At 54.8% G+C, this 17,468-nt stretch overlaps 1 protein-coding gene across 1 annotated transcript in view; it reads left to right on the forward strand.

Moving 5' to 3' along the window:
- Nucleotides 1-16,554, forward strand: part of Pde2a (phosphodiesterase 2A) — a 90,880-nt gene extending 74,326 nt beyond the window's left edge. Inside the window, exons 6-31 of the mRNA XM_029535682.1 lie at nucleotides 4,232-4,233; nucleotides 4,592-4,693; nucleotides 5,228-5,369; nucleotides 5,844-5,896; nucleotides 6,084-6,158; nucleotides 6,244-6,285; nucleotides 6,753-6,821; nucleotides 7,033-7,163; nucleotides 7,521-7,632; nucleotides 8,018-8,057; nucleotides 8,162-8,225; nucleotides 8,563-8,635; nucleotides 8,755-8,932; nucleotides 9,141-9,253; nucleotides 10,030-10,107; nucleotides 10,957-11,079; nucleotides 11,561-11,631; nucleotides 11,887-12,009; nucleotides 12,326-12,413; nucleotides 12,580-12,627; nucleotides 13,598-13,672; nucleotides 13,805-13,904; nucleotides 14,177-14,289; nucleotides 14,667-14,705; nucleotides 14,852-14,958; nucleotides 15,198-16,554. Of these exons, the coding sequence (XP_029391542.1) occupies nucleotides 4,232-4,233; nucleotides 4,592-4,693; nucleotides 5,228-5,369; nucleotides 5,844-5,896; nucleotides 6,084-6,158; nucleotides 6,244-6,285; nucleotides 6,753-6,821; nucleotides 7,033-7,163; nucleotides 7,521-7,632; nucleotides 8,018-8,057; nucleotides 8,162-8,225; nucleotides 8,563-8,635; nucleotides 8,755-8,932; nucleotides 9,141-9,253; nucleotides 10,030-10,107; nucleotides 10,957-11,079; nucleotides 11,561-11,631; nucleotides 11,887-12,009; nucleotides 12,326-12,413; nucleotides 12,580-12,627; nucleotides 13,598-13,672; nucleotides 13,805-13,904; nucleotides 14,177-14,289; nucleotides 14,667-14,705; nucleotides 14,852-14,958; nucleotides 15,198-15,405 (2,369 nt within the window). The 3' untranslated portion in view covers nucleotides 15,406-16,554. The remainder of the gene's footprint in view (nucleotides 1-4,231; nucleotides 4,234-4,591; nucleotides 4,694-5,227; nucleotides 5,370-5,843; nucleotides 5,897-6,083; nucleotides 6,159-6,243; nucleotides 6,286-6,752; nucleotides 6,822-7,032; nucleotides 7,164-7,520; nucleotides 7,633-8,017; nucleotides 8,058-8,161; nucleotides 8,226-8,562; nucleotides 8,636-8,754; nucleotides 8,933-9,140; nucleotides 9,254-10,029; nucleotides 10,108-10,956; nucleotides 11,080-11,560; nucleotides 11,632-11,886; nucleotides 12,010-12,325; nucleotides 12,414-12,579; nucleotides 12,628-13,597; nucleotides 13,673-13,804; nucleotides 13,905-14,176; nucleotides 14,290-14,666; nucleotides 14,706-14,851; nucleotides 14,959-15,197) is intronic.
- Nucleotides 16,555-17,468: the final 914 nt, after the last annotated feature.

A 17,468-nucleotide genomic window follows, 5' to 3' on the forward strand; every position in this document is an offset into this window, starting at 1 on the left:
TGTGTGTGTGCATGTGCGTGTGTGTGTGTGTGTGTGTGTGTGTGTGTGTGTGTGTGTGTGTGTGAGGAATGTGAAGGTGTACTACCACTGGAGTAGACTGGGGACAAATGAGGGCTTGACCAGAGCCTGGGCCATCTTTGTAGTCCAGTGCAGGACCTCATCCTGGCAGGAAGAAGCCACTGGTCCACTGGGTGATCCAAGTTTCATCTGAACTCAGCCCTTATCAGTTTCCTCTTGGAAAACTCTGGATATAGGACAGGGACACATTGAAGTGATTGTGACCAATAGACACTGAAAGGGCACAAAAAGGGACATGAGGCCATCCCCACTAGAGACATTTAGGCAGTTTAGATATCTGAGATGCTGGAGCCAGGGGCTTAAGGAAAGGTGGGTATCCCCAGTGGAGCTGCCTGGGTGTCAAGCAGCAACCAAGACACTTCTGGAAGCCACAAACCAGAGGGAGGAGAAGGGGCCTTCATCAGAAGTGGAGACACATGGGAACTCAAGAGGTTGGTTTCCTTGGGTTCCTGGATGCTCTCTACTGCCCCTTCCGGGGTCCCTGGGCTTCTGCTTCACAGAAGCATAGAGAGGTGACTGAGCCTTGCCCTGGAAGGTTCTAGTCCTCTTCTAATCTCTTTTCCATATGGAGATGGATGTCAAAATCCTTGTCCTGTCCCAGGAAAGGGCTTGCACCCGAAGCCACAGCAACCGCTGATCTGTCAGCATCAGAGTGGTGGTTCCCCAGACAAATAAATTAGGCTCCAGGGGACTCCTCCTGATCTCATTAACAGGGAATTAGAGGTTTCCGAGGAGGCGCCTGACTTTTCCTGAGCTGCAGGGCAGGCAGTGGGATTGGAGGGGGCAGCCACCCGCTGGAGTGAGGTGCCTGGCTCGGCTTGCTGACACCAGGTCCCATCTGCCTGAGGGAGGAAGCCCAGGATCATCCTTACTGATCCCCAATCCCAGCTGTACCCCTGGTGAGGGGATCTGCTGTGGACAGAGCTCTCATACCCGACTTCTCGCCCTGTTTCTTGGGTAACCTGTCCTGGAGTTGGCAGACTGAGGACAGGCCAGGGCAAGTGTGAAAGCTGGGGTAGGGAGACAGTGGCTCCAGCCCACCTTCTCTGAGACAGAACAGATCTAGAGGTGCCAGGCTCCTTGCGCGCCCTGTCCTCACTTGAGGCAGAAGGTTTGGATGGGAAGGGAAGTATTTTCCCCAAGGTGAAGACATTGCGGAAGTTGTTCGTCTTGGCAGCAGAAGGATGGTCGTCGGGCTTGCCTTGGCTAGTGTCGAGCCACGGGTCAGGGCTTCAGCTTTCTGGAGAAAGGAAACCCCAGTGTAGTCTTAACTCAGTCTGGGTTTCTACTTCTTGGAGCTTGCAGTCTGGGGACAGGCAGGGACACCCTTCAGGCCACCAGGAGCCAAACAAAGTAACAGCAGCCAGCAGGTGCTCTGGTGGCAGCTGGAGCATCAAGGGGTGGCCCCCCAGTGGAGAGAGCCTTTGAGTGAGGCTTTGGGATGTAGGTAGGAGGTGGGAAGGCTGAGGAAGGAAAGGGCAGTGGGAACAGCAGGAGGAAAGGCAGGCAGAGAGGAGGTGAGAGCAGAGAGGGGATGGGGTGGGGAGAGGAGTGTGAACCAGCGAGGCTGAAGTGTGAGATGTGTACTACCAAGGAAGCCGTTACCTGGGGCTCAGAAGTTTCTGACAGACATTCTCTCATCTGCTCAAAGATCCCGACAAGAACGAAGAGCTCTTGAAAGGACGTTAGAGCATCTCACTGTCCAATTCTCTAAGCCTGAATCTCCCCAGTCAGGTAGAAACACACTTCTTAGGACGCCCGCTCCCCAAGGCACACACAGCTGACAGCTGCTCCCTGGGTCACAGGATCTTTCATCTCCCCAGAGGCAGCACAGGCAGCTATGGGGTACCCAGCTGCTACCCAGTCCTGAAAGTAGAGGGGACAGAGGAAGAGGGAGAACTGGAAGTCATCAGCTCCTTCCTTGATAACTCCAAACTTTTCTCTGGGTCTCTGCTGCCGGTGTCTATGGTCTACACATACATGCATGCAAGCAGGCAGGCATGCACGCACCCACGCACACATCCACCCAAGACCTACTTCCTATTAGGTATCGAGCACTGCACTGTGTTCTGGGAACACAGAAATGACCAAGATAGGTCATCAGCTCCCACCTTCAGACCATTTGTCTGGAGGGCATGAAACAGGGAAGACTGCAGCCGCCCACAAGCTCTAGCCAGCAGACCAGGGAGTCCTGTGAGGAGCACTGGGTTAGATGGAACTTCAGTCAGCAGAGGACCTGCAGAGCCACGCGCCGCCCAGGTGCAAAGCTGAGTGCCTGAGTTCTCGGCTTTCCCAGCTCAGTTCAAGGTGCCTTGATTGCAAAGTCTTTGTGTGGAAAGCCTCTCACTGTTTCCCAGTTCTGGGATAATAAGTCTCTTTGAAGAGTGGGCGGCTCTGGGTCTCTGGCATATGATGCATGCTTTTCGCCTGCTCCTTGTCCCCTAGCTCTGCCTGCTAGCTCCTTGCACGGAGTAGGGTGTTCATGACATTAGTCATGCTGAACTTGATGAGGGTGGGCCTGGTAGCCTGGCCAAGTTTTTCTTTCTTTCTAAACACTGGTGCCCACCGATTAGCATTTCCCACCGAACCCCAGACACCCACCTTAACATTAACATTTACAAGGGTAAATGTTACCACATGCGAGTGTATTGGGGTGGGGGTGGGGGGGATGAACTGGTTTGTGTTATGGAATGTTGGAAGTATGGGTGTGGCTTTTGGGTATATAAACTAGTTTCTTGAGTGTGTACATGTGGATGATGTGGGCACTGGAAGTGTGTGTGTGTGTTTCCATGGAGGAGTGGATGCAAGTGTGTACATGTGAAGGGGCCTGAGGTTCTTGCAGCGAGTACCTGTGTGTGTCTGAGCACGGGCTGAGTGGGTGCACTGAGGCAGCCCAGCAGTGCATGCTGGGATGAGGGAATGTCAGTTTCTTCATTTCCCTCAGTATTTTCAGCCTCACAGTTCTGCTTCTGGGACCATGCCTCTGAGAAACCAAGGAGCTAGTTCCCCTACTGCTCCCAGCTCTAGAGGGGTCCCAACTGCCCCTCTCCCTGAGAGATGGGGCTCTCCCCTACATCCTAACCAGAAAAGGCCAGCACAGTTATGTAAACAACATGCAGCCTGCCTCAGATGCCCTTGACACCTCATTCCTAACTTAAGCTTCAACTCAGTCCTAACCCCCAGTCTCCTCCAGCTCTTCCTGGCTCTAGTCTTACTTCCCGTCATTTACCCTCCAGCTATCAATTCTAAAGTTTACCGCAGCATCCTAAATCCCAAGTTCTAGACCCTTCCCTCTGTGACTCCATGAACTTTACTCCCTATCCCAGGGACCTCATCTTCCTGTAAACCTCCCACTTGGCTCCTAACCAGGACAGCCTTCTATCTACAGCCCCTTCTGCTTGTACTTCCAGCTCAGGAAGCCCCCCTCAGATCCCATTCCCTCTAAGATTCACAGTCTGCCTATGCACCCCAACCCCCTCAGGTATAAGGTCCCACACCCCCTCCCAAGTGCACCCCGACCCACCCCGCTCCTGACCAGACTGTGAGCTTCCTGCTGGGCTCCCCCTCCCCATCTGTTCCAGGCAGGGGAGCCAGCGCAGGGAGGCAGGCAGGGGCTGCTGGGTGAGGGAAGCAGGATGAAGCCCACACCCCCCCTTCGAGCACTGTGGGAGCCCCACAGGTGGCAAGCAGCTTTGAGTAAGCTAAGGAAGTTGAGACAGCAGGTGGGGAGGAAGCCTTGCTGGCGGGCCACCATGGGTCCCTAGACTGTCATCTCTGTTTCTTTCCATCCCCATCTCTCCACATTTCCCTCTTCAACACCCAAGAGTGCTGGAGGAAGAGCATACAATATGGCTGAAGTGAGCCCTGGTGACTGACTAGCACAGGGACACAGGACAGGGGAGGATAACCGGGTGGTAAGAATGAATCGAGAGAGTCAACATGGAAGCAGGAAGGGGAGGAGCTGGTAGAGATGTCCTAACCCTGCTACTTTCTGCTTGGTGACTTTGGGAAGGTCCCCCACCCCTTCTGGGCCCCCTGGCTCATCTGTAAGGGGAGGATTGCATCTCCCTGTGGGGAGAACCACATCCCTTCATCTCCTCTGTCCAGCTTCCTGGCAGGTGTCAGTCATGCTGGACTCCCTTCTTTACCCCAGATGTAAGGACAGCTCAAACCCCACCCAGAACGGATGGAGCTGGAGGCTAAAGCCAATTCCACAAATCCTCTAGTCAGGGCCTGAAGCGTTCTATGTGGATGATGGAGAGGGGTCTAAGGTCCGCCCTCTTGACTGTACGCCCGGACTGTGCTGTCTGTGGCACAGTTTGCTCCAGGAACGGGACAGTAAGCGTGGAAAGTGATGGGACAGACAGGAAAGTCCCACCCTTATCACCTGCCCTGGTCGTCTTCCTCGAGAAGGTCACCTCCAGAGCTAGCTAGCTGTCTGGCTTACATGGAGGTCATAGACTGTGTTGGTGGCAACTGAGCTGGCCATTGGAGGACATGCAAGTGAAGACAGGCTGGGGAAGGTCACCGCTGGTCACGTCTCCCTTCTCTCCAGGTGCACTGTGGCCAGCTGAGTGACAGTGAGGAACAGAGCCTGCAGGTGGTGGAGAAGCACGTGAGTTGGGTAGGATTGTGGTAGCACAGGGGCAGCTGAGGACCCTTACCAGAGCTTGTAGGAAAGATGACCTGGCCGGAGAGCTGGACAGGCCTGGCTTCTGGTTCCAGCGTGACCTCCTTGAGCAAGTCAGTTTCACATCTGGAGATGGGGTAACGATAGCACTGACTTAGCTGGGTTAGTGATGAGTCAAAGACCCCGTGTATAACTGAGGCTCTTTTCTGCCTCAGTTAAGGTTTCAGGAGTTTGTGATCTTAATCAGGGTGGTATTAGACAGAAAATCGGACCCTCTTTTGAAGAGTCTGTGAGCAGGGGCTGGAGACAGCTATACCTGGCCATGGAAGAAGCGAGGCTCTAAGGAAAGTGGGAGCTCCTAGGAAGTGGAGGGACCAGCGGCTTGAATTATTTGGGACCAGAACAGGGATGGGCAGTGGACACTGTGGGGCCCCAAGAAGGATCTGTTTGAGCTAAGGAGGGGAGTCAGGTAGTGGCACTTCACAGCAAGGTCATGCAGACCACTTGACCGGCCCCTAGGCTCTGGTGGCCCTGCGGAGGGTGCAGGCCCTGCAGCAGCGCAGGCCTGAAGCTGTTCAGAACACCTCAGCGGATGCCTCTGAAGATCAAAAGGATGAGAAGGGGTATACGGACCATGACCGAAAGATCCTGCAACTGTGTGGTGAGGGCCAAACTCGGGCAGGTCTATAGGAGCTGATAGGCTCGATCCTGAAGGGGCAGGGCCAGGTCTCTGGAGTAGGCGGGACCTGAGAGGTGAGGTATATCAAAAGGCAGAACCCAGATAACACTTGGAAAGCATGTGGGTCTTCTGGGTGGTCTTGTGGCGCCTGAGAGACAGGGGTGGAGCCTGAGGTGAGTCAGGGGCGGAGCCTGAGGCGAGTCAGGGGCGGAGCCTGAGGCGAGTCAGAGGCGGAGCCTGAGGAGAGTCAGGGGTGGAGCCTGAGGCGGGTCAGGGGCGGAGCCTGAGGAGAGACAGGGGCGGAGCCTGAGGAGGGTCAGGGGTGGAGCTTGAGGATGGTCAGGGGTGGAGCCTGAGGAGGGTCGGGGGTGGAGCCTGAGGAGGGTCAGGGGTGGAGCCTGGAAGCAGCCCCCAGGCAAGGCAGAGCCCTCTCTGATTTCAGCCTCGCCCTTGCAGGGGAACTCTATGACTTGGATGCCACTTCTCTGCAGCTCAAAGTCCTTCAATATGTGAGTCCCTGAGCATCTCTTCTTCCACCCTTTCTCTCTCCAAAGACCAACAGACCCTTGACCCCGTCACCTCAGTTCAGATTGGGACACCCCACCCTCTCTTCTCTTCTCCAATCCTGAAAAGCCCAGGGAGGCTAGCGGGTGGTCCAGCCCCGCCCTCAGCCTGGCTCTGTCTGTCCCCCTGCAGCTGCAGCAGGAGACACAGGCCACTCACTGCTGCCTCCTGCTGGTGTCAGAGGACAATCTACAGCTTTCCTGCAAGGTGAGGGCCCAAGTCCACAGTGAGGTGGGGCAACCCGTGTCTGTCTTTCCTCCCATAAACCTCTCTCCATTCCTGGGTCCCACAGGTCCTTGGAGACAAAGTGCTGGGAGAAGAGATCAGCTTTCCAGTGAGTTCCATCTCCATCCTCAGCATTCGAGCCTGCAGGGACCAGGAAGGCCTAGTAACTGGGGCTGCCTAGGTGGCGTGGTGGGAGCAGCCCAGGTCATGAGAGCTGCTTAGAAGAATTATGAAGGAGCGCTGTCTCTCACAATCAGACTCTAGTAGAAGCAAGCTCTTAGAGGAAGCCTTAGATGAGACCGGCTTGAGTGTTTCTAGACACGAACCTGTTAGAATCTCTTGAGATCCATGAGACTACTTGGGGTCTGCTTATCACTCTGTAGTTAGGGAAAACCTTCAAGTCCACTATTGGTTACCAAGCCTCCCTGCCCCCCACCCCACTTCTCTCCTCTGCTCCTCAGCATCCATCCATTCCTGAACTGTTCAAAGGGTTTGTTGAAACTTCCAGACTTGGAAGGCAACGATGGGTTGACCCAGGGAGAGCTGGGGCCAACCAGGTCTCTCTTCACCTTCCAGTTGACCATGGGACGCCTGGGCCAGGTGGTGGAAGACAAGCAGTGTATCCAGTTGAAGGACCTAACCTCTGTAAGCCATGGCCATGCTGAGCCAAGGAAGAGGGAGGGGGAAACGCTTTGCTCAAGCCCCAGTGTCTTTGGAATGGGGTAGCCTAGAGATGGGGAGACAAGACCCAGACTTGGTGGCACCCTGTCCTCATGCCGTAGCGGGCTGCAGAGTGTGGTGAGAGCTGGGGAAGAGGCGCGCACTGCCCCTCCTCATTGTTCCTTCATCTCTGCAGGATGATGTGCAACAGCTGCAAAACATGTTGGGCTGTGAGCTCCAGGCTATGCTGTGTGTCCCTGTCATCAGCCGAGCCACTGACCAGGTGGTGGCCCTGGCTTGCGCCTTCAACAAGCTTGGAGGAGATTTGTGAGTTTGAGAGTGGGGGTGTCATGGCGCCATGGCAGTGCCCCAGGTTCTAGGGGGCCTGAAGTGGGAGGATCACGGGAGCCTAGCAGTTCCAGGCCAACCTGGGCAATATGCACATAAGCCTGCCTCAGATAAACAGTGGCCTAAGGAGGAACCCGCATTTTGGTCTGAGGGCAGGCAGAGCTTTCCCTAGAGCTCTGAGCCTGAAGTGGGAGGAGGCTTGGCGTGTCGTCCCAGTGTGAAGAGTTCCATTAGCTGGCAGATAGGAGCTTCCTGGTAGCATGCAGGAAAGGAGAAAAGGGTCAAGAAGCCCATCTTCCCTGTCCTCTCCGATGACCCTCCCAACCCGACTTCCAGCTTCACAGATGAGGATGAACACGTGATCCAGCACTGCTTCCACTACACAGGCACGGTGCTCACCAGCACCTTGGCCTTCCAGAAGGAGCAGAAGCTCAAGTGTGAGTGCCAGGTGAGTGCCTGCCTCAAGCTCTTCCCGGGAACCAAAGCCAGCCCCAGAAGGCTATCCACGAGGGAGGGTGAAGCTGCCTGAGTTATCTAGGCCAGTGGGTAACCTAGTGACCTGGAGGTCCCTTAAACAGGGAGGTCAGTAGGTCCCTGGGCTCTAGGCTTTGTCTGTGATTGCCCTCTAGTGTCTAACATGGGCACTACCACAACATCTGGGCAGCCAGAGGCAAAGGTGGCAGAAGTCTGAGACCCAAGAACTTTACTGTTCCTCTCCAGCTCCTTCACTTAGTAGCCAGAGGGTTTCATTAGGCACATTAGTTTCCAGCCTGCTCTGGGAGCACGGAGAACATCCCCGGCCATCTTTACCATCTTCACTTCCTTCTTCCCAGGCTCTTCTCCAAGTGGCAAAGAACCTCTTCACCCACCTGGGTGAGTGATGGGTCTCCCACAGGAGCCCTTTGGGGTTAGAGGAGATGTGGCGGGCTTGCCTGGCATTCCTCGGGTTTCACGTGCTTCTCCTCCCCCCACTCCAGATGACGTCTCTGTCCTGCTACAGGAGATCATCACGGAGGCCAGAAACCTCAGCAACGCAGAGATGTGAGCAGAAGTGGGGTGGTGCGGGAGGGGAAGCCTCAGTCCTCACGGCCTCTGTCCCCTCCCTGCCTTCTTGTCTGGCATTTCCTTCTCCCTGGGCCCCTGTTTCAGCCAGGGCAGCGCTAACTTTGTTTACCATGGGTTTCTATGACACATGGTAGGAACTAAAAACAATACAAAACAAATAAAACGCAGATGGAGGGATGTTTGGAATTGTCCAGCCCCGAGGAGAGTGTCTCACTTTAGGACACTTTCCAGGGTCTCAGAAATCGCTACCCTAGCCATATGTGGTGGTTCGAGAGGCGTCAGAATCCCACGAACCAACCTCTTCTCTCCACAGCTGCTCCGTGTTCTTGCTGGATCAGAATGAGCTGGTGGCCAAGGTGTTCGATGGTGGTGTTGTGGACGATGAGGTGAGGGAGTATGGAGGGTTTCCGGGAGTAAGCACGGGGGCCTGGGGGAAAAGCCACATTCGAAAATTGACTATACGCAGGCTAACTTCTTGCTTTCTATTCCATCCCTGTCTGGGCAGAGTTATGAGATCCGCATCCCGGCGGACCAAGGCATCGCGGGCCACGTGGCGACTACGGGCCAGATCCTGAACATCCCAGATGCATACGCCCATCCGCTTTTCTATCGCGGCGTAGACGACAGCACTGGCTTCCGCACGCGCAACATTCTCTGCTTCCCTATCAAGAACGAGAACCAGGGTGAGGACTTGTGGCGGCCAGGGGCGGGGCCTGGAGGGGCTGGACAGGGGTGGAGCCTGGGCGGGGCCTAGGGGAAAGTGGTCCTAGGGTCAGAATCTGAAGAGCCAGGGATTGTCTAGTCTTGAACCATTACTTCCAGAGGAGTTAGGGGAAGGCAGGTCTTACTGGACCCCTTCACCTGCCATTCCCATTTTCTCTCTCTTCCCAGAGGTCATTGGTGTGGCTGAGCTAGTGAACAAGATCAATGGGCCATGGTTCAGCAAGTTTGATGAGGACCTGGCCACAGCCTTCTCCATCTACTGTGGCATCAGCATCGCCCACGTGAGGGAGCGCTACTGGGGCGGGGAGGATGTCCTTCTTCTGTTCCCCACATCTGCGCTCTTTGCTCTGGCCTGTCTGTGCTCAGGGCTCAGATCCCAGCCATACATGCTGACTGCCTCTAGTCATTCAGTATGAAAAGCTAGGGATACTATTAACGGTCCTGTTCAACCAGCTTCTGAGGATCATGAAAGAGAAAGGAAAAGAAACAAAACCAAACAAAACCCCACCTAATTCTGCTGGGCTAGATGGATAGGATTTGGGAGGGTGGAGTTCAAAACCTTGGCTATATAATGGCAGGTTGGAGGCCAGCCTGAGCTACATGAGACACTGTCTTAACAAGCAAACACCCTAACACACACATACAAAACCCTATCGGTAAGATTCCCCGCCCACCCCAGCAACTCCAAACCAATCTACTAGTGGGTATCTTTGTAGCAAACGGATGTTTCTCTCCATGCTTTTGGCATCTCTAGCCTGCTGAATCCAACCTAAGTACCCGAGTTAATCCCTGCTTTCTGATCTTCTCCTCCAAGGGCTACCAGATTCAGGGGACAAAGTGCCTCAAATGTTAAGCAACGGGAAGGCCAGGAAAAGAGCTGGGATTAGCATTGGGGTGGGGCCTGAACACTGGGCTATGGCTGATGGCTTATACTGGGCCCCCAATGGGACAGGAGGGAGAACTTCAACAGCTTGACCCGTTTGTACCAGTTCTGGGCATCCTGAGGATGTCTCAGCCTTCTGCTCCAGCCCCATCTTTTCCATTTTTCTCCCCTCAGTCTCTCCTATACAAAAAGGTGAATGAAGCCCAATACCGCAGCCATCTGGCCAATGAGATGATGATGTATCATATGAAGGTGAGGCTTGGAGCTTCTGTACCTCTTAGGGTCTGGGAGCACCTGCTCCACATGTCTTCCCTGACTCCTAGAATCCTCTGCAACCCAGGTCCAGGCTAAACTTGGCTATTCCTGGCTCTTGAGAATAGGAAAACAGACCCATATCAATACCTGGCCTCTGCTACCACGCTCCTCTCCCAAGCTTTTTTCTTAGCCTGATCTGAAAGCAGCCAGCAGGCTTTCACCGGGGAGAAAATTTGGTTTGGACAGCTACCCCCACCCCATGTCCAGAGAGTATGCTTGACTCGGGAAATCCCTGAAGGCTGAAAACCTTGCTCGGGGCTTTCTCTCGTCACTGTCTGGCTGCAGTGGCCGTGGACCCCTGCATGATCTTAATTGCTGGTACCCCAGTCCCATTACCAGACCTGGATCAGAAGAGCTACCTCAAACCTTAGCTTAGAGCGTACGGCAATCACTGTTCCCTGGGTCATCTCCTCTCATCTGTGTCCCAGACTTTGGGAACAGGCACAAAGCAGTGGTATGTGGGATTGCGATTAGATACCAGAGGCTTTCCCAGAGAGACAAACTCTAGACTTGGTGTCTGTGAAAGGCTACCAGGCGTTGGAATACCACAAACAGGCATTCTTTACCTTTACCTAGAATTGTCAGGCATGGATGGGGTCATCCGGGCATAGGCAGGGGCACAGGCATGTGGGCTGCAGGGCAGTGGTGATCTTTCCAGTGACATATAGAGTTGGTATCCAGCTTGGTGTATGCTGGGCAAGGGATGCCGCATCTACACGGAAATTTGATGGGAGAGCACCGGAGAGGGAAGAGGCCATCTTCTCATGCCTGGCTTGCTTGCTCTAGGTCTCTGACGATGAATACACCAAGCTTCTCCACGATGGCATCCAACCCGTGGCCGCCATTGACTCCAACTTTGCCAACTTTACCTACACGCCCCGGTCTCTACCCGAGGACGACACTTCTATGGTGAGCTGGCCCTTCCCAGTCTAGCTGGGTCATGGGGGTGGAGGTGGGAAGCATAGATATCAGTTAGATGTGCATAAGAGCTCCCGGGTGAGGCAGGATCTCCAAGGACGGTTATAGAGTCTCCTTCAGAGTTAGATTAGGTATGCCTTTCGCCATTATGGGGTCACAAGGGTAGCTTAGGGGACAGCAGTGGGCCCCAAAGCTGCCCTTGGTATGTGGTCTCGGAGCTAGCAACAGTGCCCGTTCCTCTAAGATCATATGTGGGCTTGCTTCCAAGAAGTCTTAGCTCTTGGGCCCCTTAAGTTTTGGATCGTTCACAGTTTGCCGAATGCCCGTTCATCTATTTAATTGTTCTTTAGTTTAGGTTTAGAATTTTAAGATTGTAAATTTTTGAGTATGAGGCATCAAGAGAGGTGGAGACAGGTTCCACACTTTGATAGTGACAGTCTCTCTGATTCTCCCCCCCCCCCCCGCTTTTCAGGCCATCCTGAGCATGCTGCAAGACATGAACTTCATCAATAACTACAAAATTGACTGCCCAACTCTGGCCCGGTATGTGCCCTGCACTGCCCTTGGAGCAGAGCCCCGGTTTCCCCTTCCTGTTGTCCTCCAACCGCAAACCCATTGCCCCAAGCATTCTTGGGAGGGGGGGGACTGGATTTGTGGGATGGGGAGGGCTCTGTGAATAAGGATCTATTCTCAGACACACGTGGATAAAGAAAGGCAAGAAAATGTGATGGGCAATCTGGAGGGCTTCCTGAAGGAGGAGAGGCTGAGGCCCCTCTGCTGTGTTGGCTCCTCCCCCAGATTCTGCCTGATGGTGAAGAAAGGCTACCGGGATCCACCCTACCACAACTGGATGCACGCCTTCTCTGTCTCTCACTTTTGCTACCTGCTCTACAAGAATCTGGAGCTCTCCAACTACCTCGAGTAAGTGGCTGCCTCTCCCACATCTTCCAATGATGAGGCCTCACTCATGTGGCAGGTCCTTTACCTGGCCACTCTTCCTGTCCTTTTCACTGGCGGGGGGGGGGGATGCTGTACAGCCCCCACCTTCCACAAGGGATCTGCTCAGCCATATAGAATGACAGACCTGCTTCTCCCAGGGCTGCCACACTCCAAAGGAGAGTGGCTTTCTGGAACCTTTTGACTGGGTGGCCCCTGGGCATCTCACCCAGCTGTCTGCCCTCTGGCGCACCCAGGGAGGAAGCCTTGGTGACATTTCTCTTTTCTGCTCCCTACCTAGGGACATCGAGATCTTTGCATTGTTTATTTCCTGCATGTGTCATGACCTGGACCACAGAGGCACAAACAACTCCTTCCAGGTGGCTTCGGTGAGAGCCTGCCCTCCTCACAGTGGGGACCCTTGGCCTTGCCCTTCTCAGACTGAGAAGAGATGACAGCTGGGGCGGGAGAAGGGAGCAGTACCCTCAGTGGGGAGGGGGGACTCCCTCTGATCCCCACAGGAGGCATAACCAGAGCTCTTATGGACTTTTCCAGAAATCTGTGCTGGCCGCACTCTACAGCTCAGAGGGCTCTGTCATGGAGGTAAGTTGCCATTTTGCCCATGCGCTGTTCTGAACCCCCCAAGCCAGCGACTTGCAAGCTAGGCTGTTCTCAAACCATGCTCTCTAGCCGGGCTGCAGGAGTTGTGCCTTGTGGGCTTCATTTTCCTGAAACAGGCACAGATTTGGGGTGAAACTAGGCCTGCTGGGTCAGTCTGAGCCACTTTTGCAAAACTGGGGGGGACAGGGCAGGCCCGCCCCCCTCAAACCTGCCCCTTCAGGCCAGAGCCAATTCTAATCCCCTCAGTTGAGCCTTAGATTGTGGGATGGGGCTTGGGGTTGAGGTGCCGCTGGTCTGCTCTCCATCAGCCTCTTGGGTCAGGAACGAGATCTGAGACATCTGAATTTCCTGTGCCTTGTACAGGTCTTGGTTCACGGTGGGAGTCACATCTTCAAGGTCACCTTGCCCCAGGCTGTCTCCCACAGCTCCCCCTCCTGAGGTTGCCCCAATAGCACATCCATAGAGATATGCTTGTGCTCACTGTCTCCCAGGAGGCCTGGTGGCAGCCGTAGTCCTGCCCTTTGTCCCTGGGGATGAGCTTGCTCCTCCCCCCGAGTGACAGCCCTTCACTATTGGGAGACAGGGCCTTGCCCTTGCCTCCTCACTGCCTCCCCTTGTCAGCAAACAAATATTTTCTGCATGAATTAGTGTCCAGGACATCAGGGGATGGTTTCAGAATTCTTCCAGCCTGTGAAGCCAGCCCTCTGAGCATACCTTATTGGGTCCCTTCCAGAGCTAAGGGCTCTGAGTCATGCAGCTGGCTGGGGACTTGCCCAGGACCATAGAGGGCTCAAATAGAGCACTCTCAAAGGGAATAGGGCCCCTAACTCTCCTTTCCGTCTGCTCGACTGAGCTTGGGGGCCAGTCCCTGCCTGTCTTTCCTGCCTCTCTGAGAGCCTCTGGTGAGGGGGGCACTTTGACCCAGTGGGACCCATCTCTCATCTCCCTACAGAGGCACCACTTTGCTCAAGCCATTGCCATCCTCAACACCCACGGCTGCAATATCTTTGACCACTTCTCTCGGAAGGTGATGGGGCCGTGTGGGAGTGTGCTTGGTGGGAGCCGGGAACAGGGTAAACAGAGGGGGCTGAGAACTACCTCGTAGTGGATCAGATGTGTGCAACAGGGACCATGACGGCCCTCCCCTGACACTCTCCAGGACTATCAGCGCATGCTGGACCTGATGAGGGACATCATCTTGGCCACGGACCTGGCACATCACCTCCGCATCTTCAAGGACCTGCAGAAGATGGCTGAAGGTGCCATCCCTCACTTCTGGGGAGGGATGGGTGGTTTAACATGGAGATCTGTCCACCCACCTGAACATCTATAGCGGCTCTGTCCTGTCCTTGGCCCACTCCTGGCTATGGTGTCCCTGCAGGCAAACCTCGTACTGGTCACCTTCCATTGGGTGTGCTTTGTTCCCATGGGATACTTACTGTACCCACTTTGGGACAGGCTGTGGGGCCCTCGTTCTCAGAAGGGACAAGGGACCTGGACCCTCCTGCTTGACTCTGTTGTCCCCCAACAGTGGGTTATGACCGCAACAACAAGCAGCACCACAGGCTTCTTCTGTGCCTCCTCATGACCTCCTGTGACCTCTCTGACCAGACAAAGGGCTGGAAGACCACCAGAAAGATTGCAGTAAGAACCAGCCCTCTAGCCTGAGAACACACAAGCTATGCTCTCTACCCAGCTCCGTGTGCCCCCTCAGTAGCCTAAACATCTCTCTGTGCTGGATTTAGCCTGGTTGTATTTTGGGGAGTCAGAAACACAGAGTGCCTCAGAGCAACAGATGAAATGATCCAGATATGCACTGAACTCACCCAGGGTCACATAACATATTAGAGGCTTCTGGGAAGTGGGCAGAAGGCAGACTCTGTACTGTCCCATCTCCTGTTAAGCTAGCGAGGGTAGGCCCTGGGTGGAACTGAGACATCGGGCCTCAGTTTGCCACCGTGGGAATGGGCTCTGGTGGACAGATGCCACTCGCAGGAGGTGACGTCACTGTTGCCTTCTAGGAGCTGATCTACAAAGAGTTCTTCTCCCAGGGAGACTTGGTATGTGCCGCGTGGCCTCAGGGTAATGGTGTGTGCAGAGGGAGGGGTGTTCCTGACATGAGGCCGGGAAGGTTTGGGTTAGCTGGCTCTACATGGTACCTGATGGACGAGCAGGAGGGGCAGGCCTGATGATCTGGCATCTATAGGAGAAGGCCATGGGCAACCGACCGATGGAGATGATGGACCGAGAGAAGGCCTACATCCCTGAGCTTCAGATCAGCTTTATGGAGCACATCGCCATGCCTATCTACAAGTGAGCTTGTGGGGCACCGCTGGGACCGCATATAGAGAGGGCAGGGCAGCCTGTATCTGCCTCAGCGTTAGAAAGAGGGCTGCCTCTTCATCCTCAGACCCCAGTGGGAGGGGTCTTCATACTATGTCAACCCCCGGGCTTCATACCCTTATGGAAGTGCTATCTTGGGGGGCATCATCTTTGTTGCCATCTGGGCTGTTTTCTGGCCTCTGACCCCATCCCTCCTACCCCCCCCCCAGGCTGTTACAAGACCTGTTCCCCAAGGCAGCAGAGCTGTATGAACGTGTGGCCTCGAACCGTGAGCACTGGACCAAGGTGTCCCACAAGTTCACCATCCGAGGCCTCCCCAGTAACAACTCGCTGGATTTCCTGGACGAGGAATACGAGGTCCCCGATTTGGACGGCCCCAGAGCTCCTGTCAATGGCTGCTGCAGCCTCGAGGGCTGAGTGGTCCCCTCTAGGGACCCTCCCTGCCTGGCCCTCCTTTCACAACTCTCTACCAGTCTGTCTGATGCATTGGGAACCAGAGCCATGGGTCCGGGGTTCTAGGCCAGGATGTCCCCTGTGACCCGGCACATGCCACCACCCTTCCTGGGCTTCATCTTTCTCATCTGCAGAAGGAAAGCAAGATTGCCAGTCCCACACAGACTTTGCCATTTGTACACAAGAGCACAGTAGTGACCAGTGGTAGTGGTGTGGGTCTCTTCTGCACCTCTGACTATCCGTGCCCAGTCCTGCCCAAGCCGCTCCATCTCTTAAGCAGCGTCACAGAGCGCCCTGTGACCCCGTTAGAGCCCTCCTAGGTCAGTAGCCTTGTTTTCCTGGAGGCATCACAGGTCTCTGGAGCCTCCGAGATCCTCACGGAAGGCAGAGAGACTGCTGAGCGAGCAGAGGATAGAAAACAGTCACCAGCTGGAAGTCACCCTGGGGGTGCCTCTGTGCTTCTGGTAGGATTGGGACCCTTGGAGGAAGCTAACAGCCAGGTTGCTCAGTGCTCTGCAGGAGGAAGTGCTCCAGCAGAAAGGGCGGGAAGAATCCAGCAAGCTGGGAGACTGTCCTGTACACACCCACGCCCTTCAGGTGGTGTGACCTGAAGCAAGTCCCTTTCCCTAGCTAGGCAAGACAGGATCATTAGACAGCCTAGTCTCTCTTTAGATCAGAGTCTCCATGGTTGTGTGGAGTCCGTGAGTGGCCGTGGCATGCTCTGCCGCCCTAAGGCACAGAGAGCCTAACTTTTCTTTCCTCTGAGTGTATCCCCTTGGTCTGAGCCCCTCTCCCATTCCTGCTGCCAGAGAGGGGCCTGGCCTCTCCCCACAGGGCTTCTCTCCTCTTCAAGGCCATATCCACACATGCCCCCGGGGTCTCAGGAGACTCTCCCAGGCTGGGCCTCTTGGGTGAGTGGCCACTAGCTTCTCTTCTGTTTTGTTCCGTACGTGTGTCGTGGGCAGGGGAGGGGGCCACCTGCCTTACCTACTCTGAGTTGCCTTTAGAGAGATGCGTTTTTCTAGGACTCTGTGCACCTGTTGTGTGTGGTCCCGTGGGCTGAGTGCTTTGTACATGAGAATAAATCTATTTCTTTCTACCAACCCTCCCACAGGAGGTTGTCTGTGGACTCTGTCTGTACATTAGGTAGATGGGAGACAGTTTGCACAGGCAAGTGTCCCTAGAATCTCTCTGACTACCAAAGCCTTTACCCCTAGTCCCTACTCCCTCTTCTATGACACCCCTGTTCTGGGGGGGGGGCAGGGTGTGTCATAGGCCTGTTGAGATCATACCTGGGCCATATATGGGGGCTAGGGCTTGTCGGCACACAGGAGGCTCAGGTATGGAACAGTGAGAAAACATATCAGTTGGCAGACTATGGACTGGAGAGAAAGACCTGAGAGTCAGAAGCAACCAGGGAAGCCGCATGGGGGAGGTGGCCTGTGGCTCCTTCTACACCTCTGCTTGCTAATCTGCTGTGGTCATGGTACCCAGATGACCAGCACTTTGACTTCAGAGCCTCTTTAGCTGTGAGGTTGTCTGGCTAACCATCAATCCCACATCCTTGTTTCTCCCAAGTGTGTGGAAGGGGTCCCCATGTGTGTGAATCTCCATGCTAGACGACGATTTGTGTCTGTGGACCTTGCTAGATGAAGAGTGGACCTGAGAGATGCTGTCTTGCAGGATAGTGGCCTGTGGTTGCACAGAGGTCTGGAAAACGCACTGGGAGCTGGGGTCCCTGTATCCCATGAATGTTGGCTCATTCCTACCCTACCCCTAGTGTGGGGAAAGGAGCTCTGGCATGACTGTCAGGGTGATCAGAGTGGCCTGAGGATGTCAGGGATGAAGAGCGGGACCGGGGTCTGTGGGAGAAAGGCTCTCTCTGCAAGGAGCCTGCAGGCATCCCTCATAAGGTCACACAACACAAAGCCAGCTCCATTGGCCTCTTGTAACTGTCCTGTCTTCCAGACTTAACGGTTCCAATTGGCATTTTATCCAAACATCACAAGATTCCGTGGCATAGACGC

The sequence above is a fragment of the Mus pahari genome, chromosome 1 (genome assembly GCF_900095145.1).
Source record: "Mus pahari chromosome 1, PAHARI_EIJ_v1.1, whole genome shotgun sequence".
NCBI lineage: Eukaryota > Metazoa > Chordata > Mammalia > Rodentia > Muridae > Mus > Mus pahari.